General features: G+C 53.6%; 1 protein-coding gene across 1 annotated transcript; it reads left to right on the top strand.

Annotated features, from left to right (window-relative positions):
• Window positions 1-149: 149 nt before the first annotated feature.
• Window positions 150-19,477, top strand: LOC119114671 (cold shock domain-containing protein E1). Its single transcript, XM_037238698.1, has 11 exons — window positions 150-215; window positions 7,449-8,099; window positions 9,935-10,114; window positions 10,825-11,027; window positions 11,434-11,644; window positions 11,884-12,024; window positions 14,622-15,496; window positions 17,243-17,478; window positions 17,810-17,977; window positions 18,814-18,982; window positions 19,285-19,477. The coding sequence occupies exons 2-11, from the start codon at window positions 7,743-7,745 to the stop codon at window positions 19,475-19,477; spliced, it is 2,733 nt and encodes a 910-aa protein (XP_037094593.1). The 5' UTR covers window positions 150-215; window positions 7,449-7,742.
• Window positions 19,478-20,613: the final 1,136 nt, after the last annotated feature.

Genomic DNA, 20,613 nt, shown 5'->3' with positions numbered 1-20,613 from the left:
GTTAATAGCTTGTATCACTTTCACGGCATATGAGATGAGAATAACTCCAATAAAAACATTTACTAATTATTTCGACCATTATTGCATGCCCATCTCTGGCAAACGGAGAACAGCAAGATCGATAATGGCGGCATGTCATCATTGCTGTGCTTGTATAAGTCGCAAAAGGTTAACCAACCATTACAACATCTAAGCGACATAAGAAACAAACTCAAGTAAGTTACATGTATCTGTCGCGATGTGGCAGATTGGTCTTGGTTGGGAGAGTTTGAAGACGTGGGATGATGGTAGTTCGGTTGGCCGCATTCGTCTCATTTCATTGTGGAAATTTTCCGGTTTTCGCCATAGCAGGGCCGACAGTATTTGCTGGATGTTGTTCATTGCTTAGCATGTTAGCATTCATGAACATACACACATTTAAAGGAGAATTTAGCATCCTGGCTTTTTAGTTAATTTGTCAAAAATAATTGTTGATATTTCATGACTGACAGTGGTTGTGGATAGTTTTACTAATTTAACTTGAGAAACATTACATTATGGATATATTAACCTACTGGCATAGGCACTTCGGTTGTTTCATCATAGGGATGCTTCCACATGTGCTGCTGAGATCTTTGTAAAATGTTTATTTGTCTTTCAGTGTTTGGTATGATGGCAAGTATGTCTATAAAAAAAAGACAATCGGATACCAGGAATGTCTCTTTCAAATTAGCTCAGGGCTGGCGGAAAGTGGTGGGAACAGGTTCATGCAGCCGGATTCCTTTTCCTTAAGAGCTGATGCCTATTGCTGCATATTTTATTCCTAACCCAGGTGCCATTGCTTGAAAATGTGCTGGTAAGTGCAGGTCAACCTTGCATTTAAATTAGTTTGAATGCCAATATTATATAATATGGTTAAAGGATGCTATGGGGAATAAATCAAAATCATGTGTGGTTAAAGGATACTATGTGGTACAAAATTAACAATATTCCACAAAGGGAAAACTTAAGATAGATATGTAGTATACCACCAATGCAGAGGAATGTTCTGCATTGGTCTGCATTTCATTGGTCCAGTATTCCTTTTTGCTCATATTTATGTGGGGCAGGGGGCCAGGAACATTCGGGAGGGGAGGGCCCCTCTTCCTGGAGGGGGGCTCAGGGCTGACAATATATGAAGTGGCATCCCTGGTAGACATTCCAGAATTGAATTGATATACATTTGGAAAGAAGCAGTAGGTTTAACATAACAGGCCCTAGGGAAGGGGGAGGAGGGAGAGATTCTCTATGTCTCTGTCTATGTTTGTCTCTGTCTCTTGCTGCACTTGCCTTGTCTTTCCCTGACACTTCCTGTGAGATGTTTGTCCTGTTCTTATATAATATTCACCTTTGCTCTCCATTGCTTCATTTTAAAAAGTTCCTGTATGTTTGTACATTGTCTAACCTTTGCACTCATTCTATGCTATCTAGCTCTGATATATCTGTGTTGTTTTTGACATTTTATTTTCCACACATCTTATTCACCACAAAAGGCCTTATGACTGTCAAACTCAAGAAATATCCATGTTCAGGCATTCTTTCTGTTAAAACAAGCAGATCCCTGACTATCTTGTGGCTTTGCCAGGCCATGTTTGAAACATTTTCCCCCATTTCTTACTATCTTGGTAGGCTGCATCATATCACACCATTTGTTTGGTACATCTTCTTTATCTTTCCTTTTTTGTTGCCCAATGAATTATGTAAGCTTGTGTTCATGAAAGGATATCCTTTTAGTTTTCTTCTTAGGTCTCCTTCATAGATGCATTTTTTCCACTGCCACTCAAATGTCTGTGGGTATATTCATTAATTTTTCTACACATGTGTTACATATTTCTTCTGACAGAAAGGGCACACCATGAATAGATGAAAGGTGCTATATTTAGAGAGAGAGAGAGAGAGAGAGAGAGAGAGAGAGAGATGAGAGAGAGAGAGAGAGAGAGAGGAGAGAGGAGAGAGAGAGAGGGAGGAGAGAGGGAGGAGAGGGAGAGGGAGAGGGAGAGGGAGAGGGAGAGGGAGAGGGAGAGGGAGAGGGAGAGGGAGAGGGAGAGGGAGAGGGAGAGGGAGAGGGAGAGGGAGAGGGAGAGGGAGAGGGAGAGGGAGAGGGAGAGGGAGAGGAGAGGAGAGGGAGAGGAGAGGGAGAGGGAGAGGGAGAGGAGAGAGGGAGAGGGAGAGGGAGAGGGAGAGGGAGAGGGAGAGGGAGAGGGAGAGGGAGAGGGAGAGGGAGAGGGAGAGGGAGAGGGAGAGGGAGAGGGAGAGGGAGAGGAGAGGGAGAGGGAGAGGGAGAGGGAGAGGGAGAGGAGAGGAGAGAGTTGACCCTCTCCCCTCAAAGGCTTTTCTGGATTGACTTCCCAAACAGTGCAGCAGAGCTATGCCAAATGTTTCATAGCTGTAGACAGTTGAATAGTGGATTATTTTGTGTAACAAATTAGATGTACCTTGTAAGGATGCTGATCTATGGCAGGTCAAAGTCAGGCCATGGTTTGAGCAAAGACAATTTCTAGGGAATTGTTCAATCTGATCTATGAGCAGAGTGTTATACAAAGCCATGCAGCCCTGAGATACTTCTTTAGGCAACACCGATTGAATGAACATATTGCATTGGCCTAAGGTCAAGTATGAAGGTCAGACCAAGGTAAAAATCAATCTGTTTTGTTACTCTACAGCCTGCTGTATGGGGTAGTTTCTGGTGCTCATTTGAAATTTATTGGTAACAGGGACCACATTATACATCTTTCATAGACTTCTAAAAGGTCAGAATAGCTCACTGATCTAGAATGATGTGGGTCAACAAGGAGCCCACCCCTCGCAGTGGCACACCATCGCCGAGAAGGCCAGTGGAGGCCCCCGCTGACCCCCAGACGCCCGGTAGAGGCCCGCTGATGGGCCCTCCCCCGCCGCCACCCCGGACCGGGTACGCTGGCGTCAAGCGTGCCCCGGCCGGTCCCCCGTCTCCATCTGACGGCGGGAGCCCCAGAACTCGTCCCAGAGTGGGGCACCTCCCTGCAGACTCCAACCGTGGCTCTCAGTCAGAAAAGTCTGCTTCTGCAACTGGCGCAGCCCAGTTCTTTTAGGACGTGCCCGGTTGTAGTATGTGACCTCCAACCGGCTTTTTAACACGCCCCCTTTACAGGCCTTTTTACAGTGGAACTGTAGAGGAATAAGGGCAAATGCCCTCGACCTCCAGGCTGTCGTCAGCGAGCACTGTCCTGCAGCCGTAGCGTTGCAGGAGACCAAGCTTGCTTCTAGTCACCATTGCACGCTGAAGGGATACGCCCTGTTTCGCAATGATGTGTTAACCGACGGTATCGCACATGGCGGTGTCCTTCTTGCAGTCCACCACAGCGTGCCAGCCAGGAGGTTTAACCTGCGGTCTACGCTACAGGCTGTAGCCGCACGCCTACATTTTAATCACCGTCACATCACGGTGTGTTCTTTATATCTTCCACCTGGCGTCGGTTTTTCCATTGGAAGACATGAGACGTTTAGTGCATGAGTTGCCTTCACCATGTCTTCTTTTAGGCGACTTCAACGCTCATCACACCGCGTGGGGCTGTGATAGCACGAACACCCGCGGAAGGATGTGCGAACATTTTATCCGTGACTCGTCACTGTGTATTTTAAACACAGGGACTCGTACTCATTTTACACTGCCGTCTGGTCAGACTTCCGCACTTGACCTGAGTCTTTCTAGTCCCGAGCTGGTGGAGAGCCTCGAGTGGTCTGTGGCAGATGATCCAATGGGCAGCGATCACTTCCCAGTGTGGCTTCGATTCCAAATAAGAGGAACGTTGGGTGTAAGACCACGACGTTGGAATTTAAAAAAGGCTGACTGGAGAGAGTTTGAGGCTCGACTGGAGACATTATGTCAGACCGGAGGTGTGAGGGTGGCACCCTCTATTGAGGATTTTACTCACAGACTTCTAGATTGCGCTAGCGATTACATCCCGCGCACTTCTGGATTTCCTCGTCGCACTCCTGTGCCGTGGTGGACGGAGAAGTGTCGTGACGCAATTCGCTCACGCAAACGTGCTTTCCGAGCTTTTGACGCCAGAAGTAGCTTGGAGAATTTAGTAGCCTTTAAGAAAGCCAGGGCTTTCGCCCGCCGCACGATAAAAGAAGCGAAACGTGAATCCTGGCGTATGTACGTAAGCACGCTCAACCGATTCACACCAACTTCGCAGGTGTGGGCTCGGATCAAACGTATCTCCGGGCAGTTTTCATCCGTGCCACTTCCTGTGTTACATGTTAACGGCCAGGTGGTGACTCATCCGTTGGATGTGGCTAACGGGATCGCCCGAGCACTCTCCCACCGTAGCGAAGGTGCAAACATGAGCCCACAGTTTTTACGGCAAAGAGCACAATCCGAAAAAACCGTAGTGAACTTTTCTACAAGGCAACCACAGGCGTACAATGAGCCCTTCACTTTGGTGGAGTTGGAGTCGGCAATCGGAAGACTTCGTAGTGTATCGGAAGGTCCTGATGACATCCACAATGAGATGCTCCGACATCTGCCTCCATGTGCACGTCGTGCACTATTGGCGGCCTTCAATAGGGTGTGGTCAAGAGGTGAGTTCCCTCCGGCCTGGCGGGAAGCTGTTGTGGTGCCTATCCTAAAACAGGGGAAGAGTGGGCTGGACCCTCTTCATTACCGACCCATTTCACTGACGTCATCACTGTCCAAGCTCATGGAAAAGATGGTAAACGTGCGACTCACTTGGTTTTTAGAGAACAACGATATTTTTAGTAACTCGCAGTGCGGATTTAGGAAAAACCGTAGTACGGTGGACCATCTCTTAACACTGGACACCACGGTTCGCAAGTCTTTTCAAGAAAAAGCGCATATGGGGACAGTATTCTTCGACATTGAAGCCGCCTATGACACCACATGGCGCCATGGTATTGTTCAAAAGCTCTTTAAATATGGTATACGTGGCCATATGGGTGCTTTTCTCCAAAGGTTTTTTATCCAAACGATACTTCCGTGTTCGGGTCGGCAACGTCCTCTCCGACAGGTACGAACAAATAAACGGCGTGCCCCAGGGCGGCGTGTTAAGTGTTGCACTGTTCGCAGTTATGATAAATGATATTTGTGATGTGCTCCCACAGTCGGTCGGACGTGCCCTTTTTGTTGACGATTTTACTATTTGGACCAGTGCAGCGAGAGCACCAGCGATGGAGCGGCGTCTCCAGCTGGCTGTGGACCGCGTTGAAAGATGGGGTGACATGAACGGGTTTCGTTTTTCAGGCGACAAGACCGTTGCGATGCATTTTTGTCGTCGCCAGCGATGTGATGATCTGAGCATCCGTCTATATGGTCGCTGTATTCCAAATAAGGCCGTGGCCAGGTATCTTGGGATACACTTTGACCGCCGCCTTACATATAACGCACATCTTAAAATGTTACGCGATCGATGCTTTAAATCTCTCAACATACTAAAGTGTGTGTCTCGTTCATCGTATGGGGCAGACAGAAGCACGCTTATGCTTTTATATCGTTCCCTCGTCCGCTCCAAACTGGATTATGCATGCTTTGTTTATGATGGCGCGTCTGAATCCAGCAAGCGTGTTCTTGATACCGTCCACCATACTGCCATTCGCATTGCTACTGGGGCGTTTCGCACATCACCTTCCGTCAGCCTTTTAACGGAGGCACACGAACCACCACTTTCGACGAGGAGGAAAATGCTTGGCATGCGTTATGCCTTGAAGCTGCGGCAGTTCCCACTTCACCCGACATATTCTGCAATATTTTCGCGGTTTGCAGTAAGTTCTCTTCGTCATGGGCCGCAGCAGCACGCTTTAACTTTTGGTTCCCGAATGAGAGCGTTATTGCTTGAGAGCGGAATTCCTCTTCGGGGTGTAAGGCAAGTAAGCCGCCTGGCTTCTCCTCCCTGGCAAATGACCACACCCTTCATTGACACCTCGCTTACGGAAATTAGGAAAAAAGACGTCACACCACACCTATTGAGATCCAGGGCAGTTGAGCTTTTGGCGTGTTATGAAGGATATACCCTGACATACACAGACGGATCCAAAACCTCGGATGGCGTGGGTTGTGCTTTCGTTAGCGGGTCCGTCACTCGATCGTTCTCGTTACCGGCCCACTCGTCAGTTTTTACGGCGGAATTAGTTGCAATCACCAAGGCGATATGTTTCATCGAAGTGGGTGAAGAATCTTCACACGCCATTTTTACAGATTCACTGAGCAGTCTCTCTGCACTGAAGTCTTTTTATCCATCATGTCCCCTTTTACAGGACATTTTATCACGCCTGACACAATTGAATCGGGTTGGAAAGAGAGTTGCACTATGCTGGATCCCTAGTCACGTCGGTATCGTGGGCAACGAACTGGCTGATGCCGCTGCTAAGCGAGCAGCGGTAGCACCATATACCCGGTTTTTGCCTATCCCTGCCAGAGATTTTTACCCGGCAGTCAAGACCTTCCTGAGAAGCAGATTGCAGCGCTGTTGGGACCAGGTGGGGGGCAATAAGCTCAGGGCAATAAAGACAGAGTTGGGCTTGTGGTCGTCATGCTCTCGCAGTGTGCGGTGGGAAGAGGTGGTTTTATGCAGGCTGCGCATTGGGCATACCTATGCCACCCATGGCCATCTGTTACATGGAGCCGACAGACCCCTATGCCAGCGGTGTGGAGCCGTCCTGACTGTCCATCATGTCATTATATCATGTCCATGCCTCTTCGAAGAACGACGACGTCACTTTGGTTCACAGGCTTCGACCCTGACGATAAACGATGTGCTTGGTGACAGTTCCTCCTTTCTTGGTCCCAAACAGCTCTTTTCGTTTCTAAAAGATATTGATTTTCAAGTCATTTTCACACCGTACTAATTAACAGCATAGTTATGGGCGCAAAATGACCACTGCAGTCGACGCGCCCGAAAACTCCAATGAACAACAAAAAAGATGTGGGTCAACATCTTGTTTGTAGGTACATACTGGCTGGTGTAATTTGTGTCACTTATTCAAATGCAAAACTCAAAGTAGTCTTTAATTATTTTGTTCACCATGATCTTAAGGTCAAATGAGGTCACTGTCCTTAGATGGGCATGTGGTCTTTTGCTTAGAGCAGTCATCTGGGTTCCAGGGGACCTTGAGAGACGAACATGGAATTTTACCCCGTTAGACCTGATTTGAGTCAAAGATCATGACCTGGGAACCTTTGACTGAAGTGAGTTCACATGCAGGTCAACACATCCTGTGAATTTGATTTTTCTAGCTCCCTGGGTTTCTGATATCTCGGGGGTCAAATTGACCCCCCCCCCCACCAGAGTCGAGGGTATCCAACCGGCCACCTGTGCGCATGTTAAATATGTGTAGCTAATTGATTCAAAGGTTAGACTGAACCAACAAATGTTATAGTGCATTCTCAAAGTTTGCCTGGAACACTTTCCTAATTATCTGATCTTTTTCAGGCGCACACTACTACCATCAAACACAGCAAGCATTGAGGACATCTGAGGATTACATATTCTTCTCCCTAAGCAACCAATTGTCTGTCAGACCCTGCTGATTTACACAATTATCACTGGATAGTAAAGGTCTTGAGCTGCGCACTTCCTTTTTGTGATAACGTGCTCCAACGGTACTGCACTACTCGACCAGGCGTCGGCCATCCCTCTCGGGATACGTTCTTTACCCATTCACCTTCACTGAAGAGAGCGTCTGTCCAGAAGGGAATCTCGCTCACGACCCGCAACTGCTTCATCATGTCCCACAATCCTCAGTGGAATTCGTTCCAGCCGCCAGCCCCGCCCAGCATGAAACCTTACTCCAACTACCACTCGGCCAGTAGCGGGTATGGCGCGTATTCAAGCTCGTCCCAGTCGCCGTCGGGCCCGCGCTACGGCGGCGGCGGCGGCAGCCCGCACTACGCTAGCCAACAGTCGAACGACTCGGTGGGCGGCGGCGGCGCAGAGTTCGACATTGGCGTCTTCTCGGTCGGCCACTTCTCGTCCGGAGCCAAGAACGGCGGCTTCGGCATGAACGGATTCTCGGCCAAGGAGGGGAGCCCCAGCCACGGCGCGCACGGCCTTCGCGAAACGGGCATCATCGAAAAGTTGCTGGTAAGTTGTGTGGTGGTGACTCTGGCTCACTGCCGTGGGCGCGGCCGACTGTGCACGTTTTGCGCGCAGATAGTTTTTTCCAGGTTTTGCTGGGTTGTGAAAAGAAATGTAATGGAAAATCATTATTTGTTATGCTTCGTTGCTAACTGTCTGCTAGTATCAAGTAGGCACATCGCATTTGGATGACACCTTTAGATGTCTTTTAAGACTGCTCAGTACAATTATATGGTTTGGTTGGTGAAATTAGGAATAATTGTGAACCAATTGTCCGGACTTTTTAAACTTCTGTTAAGCATGTCAAGATCATGCTCGCGGTGGTGCCTGCCGCCGGCGGGCCAGGCTCTAGGCTTCACCCGGACACGGCTTGTAACTGAAACCTGATGTTTAAACAAAATGCACGCGGCCTGCTTCGGAATTTGAGATTGGGCACTTCCAGATGGGTGACTGAAGCACCTATGGGGCCAAACAGTGTCAGAACGGCTCAGTGATTTGTAAGCACCTTATATGGATTTGCAGTGATGATTTGTTGAGGTGTCATAAGCATGATGATTGTTATGTTTGCGATCGCCTTTCATGCAGTACTGCAAGCAGTGTCTTCAGGCAATAAGATGGGTGTGTGTGATATCACTGGAGCCAAGGTCTTCTGGCTGCTGTATTGATGTAAGGTATAAGTACTAGTGGGAAGTAGCTATTTAGTGTGGCCAATTTGGCAGATCAATAATCATGTACATTATAATTGGTGGCTCTGTAGGGGGCACCATCTCGCTAGGGCTTATCGCTCAACCATTACTGTCATATGATAGTGCTATCAGTTGTGGGGTGGCACCGATAGGTTGAACCCTTTTTGAAACCAAGGTGGCCAGAAAAAACTAGATCTGGTATTTCTCAGTGTGTTTTTTATTAAGCCTGTTTGTTTATCTGGGCGTGCCCTGTAAGTGACGGGCCAGTTTGCCCGTAAGAGGCGGGCTGCGAACGATTTCAAATATCGCTTTGTAACACGTCGTCTGCCACATGGCAGTCGTCCTGTTCGCACCACCCAAGCGATATTGAAAGCATGCGAGGGGATTCCCACGGATATCAGCGGGAGCAGTTTGCTGTTGCCTGCCGATGGCAAATATGTTACGGTCGGGTGGAGGCAGGGTTAAACCATTTGTCTGCCATTTGTTGGACGTCGAATGAGACAATGCAGTAAGGCTATATGCTCCGGTTATGAAGTCATCATGATAATATAACTTGGCCACTCCATTCATAATTTACAAGCATGTACAAAAAGTTTTGACAAGGTTGACATCATAGTGTATTGCAAGAACTTGCAGTCCGTGCAACACTTGCTCATCCTTGGCGAGTAGGGTGACAATTTGTTCGTTGCCCTGAAGTGAAGATTGAAGGGATGGGCTGGGATCAGTGTACGTGAACTGCGTAAGCTTCTCCGCTGCTTCATATTGCAGGAATCGTGTCCCCCGGAATGTATGGGTTAGATGGTGCGGTGTTGTAGTGTAGCCGCACTCTTGACAGTGAAGCGACGCTGTCGCGGCGACGGTGCCCTAATTCAGAGTGGGAGAGCATTTAGGTGATTAGCCTACTGGTTGTGCAAGTGACAATATGCACGTATAAATGCGATGAAGTGCCGTGAAGGGAAATCGTCAGCAGTAGCCGTCATTTTTAGGAGGCAGGGTAGACATTTCCTTGCACCGGGTTTCACGGCTCATTTAAATAGAGGGATCTTGCTTCCGCCGTCCGCGCTCCACTGGGAATTCGTTAGGACCCGGGCCGGTTCCCAAATCACGCCAGCACTGCGGCACTCACCCTGACCGGGCTCTTTTCCTCCTCTGCAGCACTCGTACGGCTTCATCCAGTGCTGCGACAGGCAGGCTCGCCTCTTCTTCCACTTCAGCCAGTTCGACGGCACCATCGAGCACCTGCGTGTCGGCGACCCGGTGGAGTTCGAGATGACTTACGACCGCCGCACGGGCAAGCCCATCGCCTCCAGCGTCTCCAAGATCACGCCCGAGGTGGTGCGTACCGCCGCGATCAGGCTCCGAGCTGTGCACTCGGGCACACAGCCCGCAAGCGAAACTTGAAAATGAGCCTGTTCCTGTTTCTCAATCCTTCCCTTCTGAATAGATGCATTTATAGAGTCGGAGCCCACACTAAGCAGTGTTTGTTTCGTCAGCCATTGGTCAAGTCATCAGCATTGACCCCACGATATGTTCCAAAATTTCAGACCAACAGCAAAATTGGCGGTGACAGTGTAACGTACCGCTATGCCAGGTTCGGTCCGTTCGCTCCTCTTACGTGCTTGACCTTAAGTGTGGCCCTTGCCACCGACTGTGGGCCATTTCACTAAAGGGCAAATAGCTAGCGTTTTAAACGACTCGAAACCATCCCGCCACTGGATTGGGGACAGACGCTCTTAAAACTAAGCCCTCGGATGCGCAAGTAATGATTAGGAGGGAGTGGGCTACCGTGAGGGCATATTTCAAAAAGGAAAAAGTACTCTGGTGAAATCTCGGGACGAGTTGTTTAATAATAGCACTGGGTCTTGTCAAGAGAAGAGTGTGGCCGGGCTGTTAACCGTTGCACGGCGAGAGGTCGTGCGGTACGCGTTTATCGTCAGGCGGTGGTCAAAGCTCGTCTCGACGCTCGCTGGCCGGCTCTGAACGCCGGCCGTTCGTGGCGGCGTCGCGTGCCGCGCCGCGGCTGATGGGCGCGCCGCTGTCCGCAGACGCCGCAGGTGCTGAGCGAGGAGCGCGTGACGGGCACGGTCACCACCGAGCTGACGCCGGGCGCGCCCGCCCAGCACGGCCGCATCAGCTACGAAAACCGCGGCGAATGCTTCTTCCTGCCCTACGACATGGAGGACATCGAAGGCAACGTCAGCCTTCGCGTCGGCGACCTGGTCAGCTTCCAGATGGCGACCAACCCCCGGTGAGCGCCGCCCGCGCTTGGCCGGCCGGCTGGCGCAGAGGACCGCGAGGGACAGCCGGCGCGCCACAGTGGACGCGCCGAGTACTACGGTATATATATATATATATATATATATATATATATATATTCATTCATAACACACCTCACACGGAAGCGGCACCAGAAACCAAATGCAGCGCGACCGCGATACTCGTCTCGGAGTGGGGGGGGGGGGGGGCATTTAAAACGTGCTGCCATTTAAAGCATATATGCTACAGTATTGAACAGGATATGGGAACTTCATCTGTTGGCAGTTTATATGCCTCTGTGCTCCCATCACCCTCCAATATCCCTCTCCAGACATGCATTTTGCGTACAGCGTGTGCGAGTATGTGTGCGTGTCCGTGACGCCGCGACTCGGCCGCAGGACGGGGAACCTGGCGGCGCACAACGTGCGACTCGAGAACCCGGCCAACCCGATCCACTATCAGGGCATGGTGTGCTCGCTGGAGTCGGACGAGCGGGGCGGCTTCATCGAGCGCGCCGACGTGGTGCGCGAGATCGTGTTCAGCTGCGCCAGTGTGCAGGGCGACCGGGCCGTCACGCTCGGCGACGAGGTGGAGTTCACCATCCAGACGGTCAAGGTTAGTGTGGACGGCGACCGAACGCCGGCGGCCTCGCCGGGAGTTTGGTCGTCGGTTACTAATACAGCTACGATTGCGCGCGGTTATGAGCACCGAAAACGCAAGCGCATCGCAATATGGAAAGCAAAGGGAAAGCAATTAGCAAACAAAACAGCTACATCATTCGACACCAGCGACGCTTGTGATTGTAGTGATTGGATGTGTCGTAGAATACCCGACAGCGGGTGACCGAGGCCACGGGATGCGACAGGGCAAGGAGGGTGGCAACGAACATCGTACACCTGGAGCCGGGCACGGTCGTGTTCGAGGACATCGACCCGGCGGACGTCAAGGGCCAGGTGCTGAAGGCGCTGGACGACGCGGCCGATAACAACGTGAGTCAGCTGACCTGTGATCGCCCCATAGGGGGGGGGGGGGGGAGGGGAGGGCACTCGTGGCGTGGAGCGTCCCGCTGGCGAGCGATTATCTGCACTGACATCAGCGGGACCGGCGGACGGCTGTTGGTGGTTTGCGGTTCTTCCACGGATGCAGTCGGTGGCTGTGGTCGCTCCCTGCGTGACTTCTGGGCGCCCGGATTCTTGCCTTTTGCCCCCATGAATGACGATCTAAAAGACGGATTGCGTTCAGTTATTTTCGATAGAGGATCCGCATATGCCTTTCCACTCGCCGCGCTGGACTACAATATGATCTGAGATAGTGCATGTTTCAAGTGTCGCGTCGCTCGAGTCGCATGCGGTTTTCATGTCAGGAGGAAACTGCTGCACCACTTCGCGCCACGTGTCCAGAAGTTGTTGCCGCGGCGGGGTTGGATCAGCGGGATGCTGGCTGGGACCGGGAGTTGCACGTTATAGCTGATGAAAGAGAGCGCCCGCTGGCTGATTGGAGTTCCCACAGTATCTCGCAGCGATTGCAGACGCCCTTACCATGTAGTAGTCACACAACAGGTTACCCTTGCCTGGTCTACCAGTTTACGGCTTGAAAGGTCAATAATTTTCGCAGGGCCGGCCTCAGCGAGGAAAAAGTCGAAGACAAGTTACTGTAAACGCAAGTATTTGAGTTGATTTCGCGAAGGAGTGATGTTTTTATGCATTTATGGGGAGACATTGCCATGAGTTATAAAGTATATTGGCAAGTGCGAGAGGAAACACTATAGTCGACCCAAAACAAAGAGACCTCCATCATTATTTTGCACGGTGTTTCTGTCATAGAGCATGGTTAAAATGATGGATTTGTACTGACTGGTTGGGAAGCTTGCGCTAGTATTTACCCACGACAAGGTGTGTGTGTATGTTCAGCTGTGGTGCTTGGTCCCTTTACAGTGGAGTCGGGCATTGGTCCGTCTCTCGTGTCGGCTGTCATCTGCATGATGCGGAAACTCGGGAGTGGTTGCCTTCACACCGGGGAGACTGAGTGGTGATGGTTATAGCTGCCTTCTTCATGAGTAATATTGCTTCTGTTTTGTGGTTGTGGGTCAAGTGTCGTTTAGACGGAAACATCAGGCATTCTTCCCGTTCTGCTGGTGATTGTAAAATGGTGTGCCCATCGCGCGCATCATACAGGTGATCATGTGGACCGCTTTGTGGTGTGGCACCTGCCTGGTAATTGCCCCACGGTTTTCGCTGTCATATTGTCAAGTTGAAATGTCATCGCATGCAATGTGCCATATTGGCCAACGTATTCCGCTACCTGACATAGTCGTAGCCTTGCCCGCCGGCCGGCCGGGTCACTCCGTAACTGAAGGGATATTGCTAGCCTCAGCGGTGTGACCGGGCTCGGCCGGGCCTGGTGCGCTTTCCATATGGGTATCTTATGGGCAGCTGCTGATCATTGTTCCGCCATTAATCGGTCATCAACTGGTTGTACACTTCTTCAAAAGTTGCGCTCTTATGCTTTGAAGACACTTAAATGCAAGCTGTTTTTTAGGCGACGTGTTTCCACAACGCTACATTATCACGACTTTGCTGGGGTTCTCGATGCGCTTGGGACAAGTAAAGTTTTCCAATCGCGAAGAAGTTGATCAACACGGGTCGGGCGCACGTCTAGTCCTTGACAATGCGGCGGCACAACTACACGATGCTAGCTAGTACGGACGGCGGAGAAAACGAACAATCGTGCGGGAAAAATGGAGTCGGTGTGCGCAGACTGACGTACGATCGCTTCTCAAACCAAGGATCCGCGCCTTGTCGGGCGTTTCGAGGTATTTGTGTACGATCTGGCCGATCTGGGCAACTGGAGCAGGCCGAGTCGTGACACGGGGTGCGTGCAGTAGACGTCTGCAGATAAGTAGGCCACCTGAACATAGTTGGACCCATAGGTGAGTCAGTAACGGACGGGTAGGCAACCAATGACGCCATAGGTGGGCCAGTAACGGACCGGCAGGTAACCAAGGCTGGCACCAAGGTAGGCAGGTAACCAAGGCACCTTTCTCAAAACTGGCCTCAAATACCACGCGCTGTGGCTTGACGGAGACAGGTCAGGCTATGCAAATAACATAGGCGCGCGCAATATGACGTTTGATCTCGTTATGCCCTACGTACTATGTAGGGCATATCTATGTCTGAACTATGCGTCTAATAGACACAATAGTCAATAAACTTGACTGCGTCTGTTAGACGCATAGTCCGGTTTATGAAAACCAACACCCTTCCAAAATAGCACCATTTTTACCCAATAGTTTCGTCATAGTTACACCCCCCCCCCCCCCTCAAACAAAACAGCAACAAATGGGTGCTGTCAGAGTCATCCGCCTCATGGATTAAAGTTTCGGTTCTCGGCCCAAAGTCAGCCTGCTAGTTTGGTAAAGCCAAGCCCCCGACTGAGATTATTCATCGGCGCCCACTGCTAGGTGATAAGCGCGTACTGCTGTGTGGAACGAGGCTGTTCTGCAGACGGGCAGGCTCGTCTTAACGTGGCGTGGATTGTTGGCGCTGCAGGCCGAGCTGACGCTGGCGGCGCCCGTCCGTGCCGGCAGGACCCGATGCCGGGCCGCGTGCGGTACCGCGTCAAGGACAGCTCGGATGTGGTGGAGGTGCCGTTCGGCGAGCGCGACCTCAAGGGCAAGTTCACGCTTCGCCACGGCGACTGGGTGCAGTTCAACGTGGCCACGGACCGGCGTGACAAGCTGAAGCGCGCCACCGGCATCTCGCTGCTCGAGCAGTCGTTCGTCGTGTCTGGCGAGAAGCGCGAGCAGGGCGTGCTGCTCTCCGTCAAGGAGCGCAGCTACGGCTTCATCCGCTGCGTGGAGCGCGACAACAACCTGTTCTTCCACCTCTCAGAAATGGTGGACCCGGAGCGTGGCCTGCAGAACAAGGACGAGGTGGAGTTCACCGTGGTGTCCGACCCCAAGATCGCCTCCCGTATGACGGCCATCCGGATCCTGCGCCTGCCGCCCGGCACGGTCCGCTTCGAGACGCTGGTGCAGGCGCAGGTGACGGGCACCGTCACGCGCGAGCCCTCCTCCAAGTTCTCACGCTCGCCAGGCCGCGCCGCCGCCTCCGCCAACGGCAGCGGCGACAAATCTCATGAGACGGGCCTGATCGAGCACGAGCTAAATGGTACCAAGGCTACGGTCAGCTTCAGCCACAACGCCACCGACCCGCGGCACAGCCCACGCCAGGGCGACAAGGTGCAGTTCAGCCTGATGCAGTCACGCCGCACCAAGGAGCTGTGGGCGGCCGAGGTGGTGGTGACGGAGCGTGCCGAGCGGCCCGAGCGGGCCGAGCGACACACCGCGCGCGACGGCCTCGTGCCCGGCTCCATTCACCAGGGCTACGTGGCTGCTCTCAAGGAGAACTACGGCTTCATCGAGACCCTGCAGCACGACCGCGAGATATTCTTCCACTACAGGTGAGTTGCGCTGCACATCTGGCGCGAGATACGCTGCGTTCGGAGCCGGCCCCCACCGAAGCTGGAAGGTAATTGTATCGCTCCGTGGTGTTCCTGTCCTACAAGACAGTGTGTTCATGTGTTAGAGAGAATGCTCCACATTTGGAGATGTGGAATCAAGCATCAAATGTGATGAAGTAAGGTCACTTATAGATGTCGGCATACTCTGGAAAAGATTGCTCCAGACAACATTTCTATGTTAAGTGTGCTCCTCAGTACGTAATTGGTTGATTACGTCATCGTACTTGCAAAACATCGATCGAGAACCAACTGACGGCTGTTATATCTGGAAGGCGTGCTCACGAACGCCAGATGTGAACGACTTGACACTGATACATTTGTTAGCAGTGATCACCACATGGCCAATGGGATGGCAAGATTTGTGAACCACGGTTTTGTGGCGTCGTGGATGCCCGTGTGATATTGAAATAGCCTTCCCCGAATAAGGCTGCACTTCTCGCTCTTGTAGCTCAGAAACTGGAGGGGTTTAGGTCTTAAGAGGAATGGCGGTGAACTGCACTGAATGATGTTGCCCCGACGATTTCCTGATCACCGGGTAGCTCTAATTGACCTCAGCAGCACAGTAGGCGGGGGCCGCGTCGACGCCTAAAGGGAGTGTTCCACATTTGTATGGGGTTTCGGACTGACAAACTGTATTGCGGATCATTCGGTGCAGTTCACAGCCCTGCCCTTCTTAAGGCCTAAGCTCCTCGCCCCCCCCCCCCCCCCCCCCCCCCCCCCCCCCCCCACGGTTCTGAGCTACACGTCCGCGAAGATGTGCATACTGTTTCGTTTAGACCATTTCCAGGCCGCCCAGGCGTCCTTGATGTCATCATAACGTCATTAAAATCCTGCCATTCCATTGGCCACGCGGCGATCACGGCCAATGAAAAAATAAGTAGATTCGTTCATATCTGGCGTTCGTGAGCACAATTTCCGAAATAACGACCGTCAATTGGCTCTCAGTGTTGTGCAAAGTACCATGACGTAGTCAAACAATGGCGTATTAGGGAGAATATGTACTCAACAGGGAAATTGTGTTGTCTAGAGCAGTCTTTTCCGCTTAAAATATATCGATTCTTGTAAGTAAGCGTGTTCAGACATACCTTATGCTTCCTTCAATATCTTCAAATTTGGAGCCTTCCCTTTAAAGGTCATCCGTGGAGTTCGAGCTAACTCCAAGCTTTTATATCAGTTATCATTGCTATTTTATACATTTTTTTGTAAAGAAAATTATTCGTGCTGCTAGTATGTGATGTCTTTTTTCATTTCCCGTATATTTCCGCTTAAGCTTTTGGACAAGGCACTCATCTTGACCAGAAGTATATTTACTAACAAGCCAATTTAACTGTGGTGTACACTCCCCCCCCCCCCCCCCTTCAACTACTGGTCGCCTAATGCGAAGTGGAAACGGAATTTTAACGCCTATTTTCGAGTGTAATTACGTTCAAATCTAGCATGAAACTCAGCTTGGTCCACCAATGCTTCGTACCGCCAGATTTCATTGTCTTCGTAAGAACTGACAGTCCTACATCGTAGGCTCTGGTCCCGTCATCGGTTCAGTCCAGTGTAGTCATCTGGTAGCCCCTGTCACATGCGCCGGCCATTGGCTGTCTATCCGGAGAAGAGGAGTCCTGGAGGCGTGGCCACGCGTGCGCCGCCGTCGGAGCGTGCGGCGCGTGACGGCCGGCCGCCCTGTGTCGGCAGCACGCTGCGCGGCGGCGCCGAGCAGCTGCAGCTGGGCGACGAGGTGCAGTACACGCTGAGCCGGGCTGGCAGCCAGGGCCGCGTGTCGGCCGAGAACGTGACACCGCTGCCGGCCGGCACGCTCTCGCAGCCGGCCGTGCTGCCCGAGACGCTGGACGGCATCGTGGTGCGCCCGGTGCGCAGCGTCGACCCCGACCAGCCCGTGTACGCCGGCCTGGTGCAGGCCAACACTACTGGTGAGGGGCGCTGGCCAGCGACGACCCGCCGGCTGGCTGGCAGCGGGTCCGCTCAGTGTAGCGTCGGAAACGGCACGCGGTCTGTGCGGGCTTACGTTACATGCCAAACCGCTCCGATCAGAGAGGAGGCGCTGACGGTCAGGGTGGAGAAGTGCCTCGGTGTCTGCTCTCATGTCCCGGCTGTGGCAGGGTCAGACCGGCCCCTGTGCGAGGTGCCGAGGAGATCAGTCAGCCACGGCCCCGCCCTATGCTCCGCTTCGCTGATTGCAATAGGTCGTGTACCGTCTGTCGTCGACTGGGTGTGAATAACTGGCTCGCGGGATGTCCGCAGAGGAGGTCGGCACCGCTTACGAGTTCGGCATCACGTCGCTGGCCAACAAGAAAGAGTACCTGCAGGTGGGCGATATGGTTACCTTCCAAGTCGAGGAGGGTGAAAAGCGGGCCACCAACATCAAGATTCACCGGAAACGCCTCAGGGCTATCGTGGATGCCTTCAAAAGTGAGTTGTGCTGGGCTGCTGATGTGCTGCTCGCACGGGCCTGTTATTTCCCTGTTGGTCATGTGATATTGCGTTGGTGCAGAATACAGAAAATTTGGGGGGTATTGGTCCAATTTGGAATGTTTAGCAGCAGTACCTTCCAACAGTTTACAGACTGAGGGTTGGAACCGATTTTGAAACAGAGTATCCACGTTGCTGGCTGAACATCTAACACGGTTTCTTTCGGTTTTCGGTAAACGTCTTCATATTAACATTACCAACACGACCAAACATAATGCATGTTTCCATTTAGCAACAACACATTCGCCAAGAAACGCTAATGCACGTGGTGACAATGAGACTCCGCCTCCGCGTGTGACCGCTCAGGAGGTGCCCTGCCTCCGGGTGTGACCGAGGTGCCCCGCCTCCGGGTGTGACCGCTCAGGAGGTGCACTGCCTCCGGGTGTGACCGAGGTACCCTGCCTCCGGGTGTGACCGCTCAGGCGGTGCACTGCCTCCGGGTGTGACAGCTCAGGAGGTTGCCCCGCCTCCGGGCGTGACCGCTGAGGAGGTGCCCTGCCTCCGGGTGTGACCGAGGTACCCTGCCTCCGGTGTGACCGCTCAGGCGGTGCACTGTTTCCGGGTGTGACCGAGGTACCCTGCCTCCGGGTGTGACCTCAGGAGGTGCCACGCCTCCGGGTGTGACCGCTCGGGAGGTGCCCTGCCTCCGGGTGTGACCTCAGGAGGTGCCCTGCCTACGAGTGTGGACCGCTCAGGCGGTGCACTGCTTCCGGGTGTGACCGCTCCTCAGCGAAGGCGGAGCCGAGTGCTGACGCCTTTTGTCGGCTGGCCCGCAGACCAGTACGGCTTCCTGTCGTACGAGCACGAGGAGGGCAAGAAGCTGTTCTTCCACATCAGCGAGGTTAAGGACGGCGTGACGCTGCGCGAGGGCGACGAGGTGGAGTTCGGCGTGGTGACCTCGCACCGCACCCGGAAGTCGTCCGCCTGCCAGGTGGTGCGCATCAGGTGAGTGGTTCCGACTTGGCAGCAGGCCGTCCTTCTGCTGGAGCAGCTGGGCTTTTGGCCGCTACGACTGCGAGGCGATGGCGCGCCGAACGTATCTTTATTAATGGGCAGCCTGGCGGATATCCAGTCTAGACAGGAAGTATTTGTTTTCTATTGGACCGTTTTGCCACAATACTTTTACATGGGCTGCTGGTGTTGGTGCCGCCCGATCAGTGCCCGCCCGGTGGCGTCACTGGCTGCGGTCTCGACCCGCTCACGTCCGTCGCCTCGCTGACCGACCGCCGCTCTCTGCCGACCCGCAGCAGCGCCTCCGACGAGAAGAAGAAGAACTCGTTCACGTCGCAGTCTGAGCGGCCGGACCGCGTGATCCAACGCATCCGCACCATGGCGCTGAACGACCAGCGCCGGCCGCGTCAGGTGCAGATCGTGCGCCAGCCGCGCGGACCGGAGGCGGACGGTGGCCGCGGCTTCAGCGCCCGCCGGCCGGCGGCCTGAGAGCCGCCGCCGTCGCCTACGTCTCCGTCTCCGTCTCCGCCTCGGCCTCCGCCTCCGTCGTCTCCCCGCCAGCGTCCTCCGCCCGCCGCCAGCGCTGCCGCCTCCTCCGCCGCCGCCCGCCCACTGTCACAGCGTGCCTAGATTCTGGTCTCAAACACAAACAGTGCTTTCCTAACTGTGATGGTTGAGGGGCGTTTGTAAGTTTGAGCAATATTAATGGTGGGGAGCACGAAGAGCGACTGGGCGCGCCTGGCACTGCCGGCCTGCGGGGCTGCGGCCCGCCGACCCTCTCCTCTCTGTGTCCTCTTTCCACCCCTCCCGAGCGCGCCGGGCGCGCGCGTGCTATCTTCGGCCTTGGGCGCAAGCTCGCACCCGCGGACCTAAACAGGGTCGAGGGCTGGCTGCGGGCGTCGCGTTCCCATCCAACGAGTCTCCCCTCTCTTTCCCTGCGTCAGCGCGCGAGCTGGACCGCGCGCGGCGGACCTCTGGCACCGAGCGGCGTGCTGGGCACGTCAGGGCGACCGCCGCGGCCGCCGGCGGTTTCTGTTTATAATTTGTCTTCCATGTGGTCTGTCGCGGCGCCACCGTCCCGGGCCGGACAGCGCCTCTCTTTTATACGAAATCCTCTGGTACAAGATTCTGTGATATTTTGCCGGCGGAGCGCGCCGCCGCTGCCGGCGGCCGCGGTCCGACCCGGCCCGGACACCAGCCGGTCCACCCTGTCCCAGCAATCATTCGCCGCAGAGACAGACGGACACACAGACTCGCAGGAATACCGCAGTCTCGCTCCCCGGCTGAGCTTAGTTCGCCAATCGGATGTCGCTGGTTTTGTTGGCCTTATGACGTGCTGTTGCTAAATAATGCTTGAAATCTGGTTGCTACGCGCCGTAACTGTGGGTGAGGGGCCGCCCGCCCCCGTCTCCGAGTGGTTTGTTTCGTTACCCTCTCCGGCGGCGCCGCTGGGGCGTCCGGCCGCGTGACACTGCGGCGCCCGCCGGCGTGACCCGGGCTCTGTCTGCGCCGCCGCCGGGTGCAGCGGCCGCCCTTGATGCCCACCCGGCCATCCACACCTCTCCTGCGGGCGGCAGCGGGCGGCGCGCGCCCCACGGGCACCGCCGACCGCCGCCGCCGGCAGA

This window comes from Pollicipes pollicipes, unplaced genomic scaffold, assembly GCF_011947565.3.
Source record: "Pollicipes pollicipes isolate AB1234 unplaced genomic scaffold, Ppol_2.1 Scaffold_2883;HRSCAF=3381_pilon_pilon_pilon, whole genome shotgun sequence".
NCBI classification, from domain to species: Eukaryota; Metazoa; Arthropoda; class Thecostraca; order Pollicipedomorpha; family Pollicipedidae; genus Pollicipes; species Pollicipes pollicipes.
This window is presented reverse-complemented; position numbering and strand designations above follow the sequence as displayed.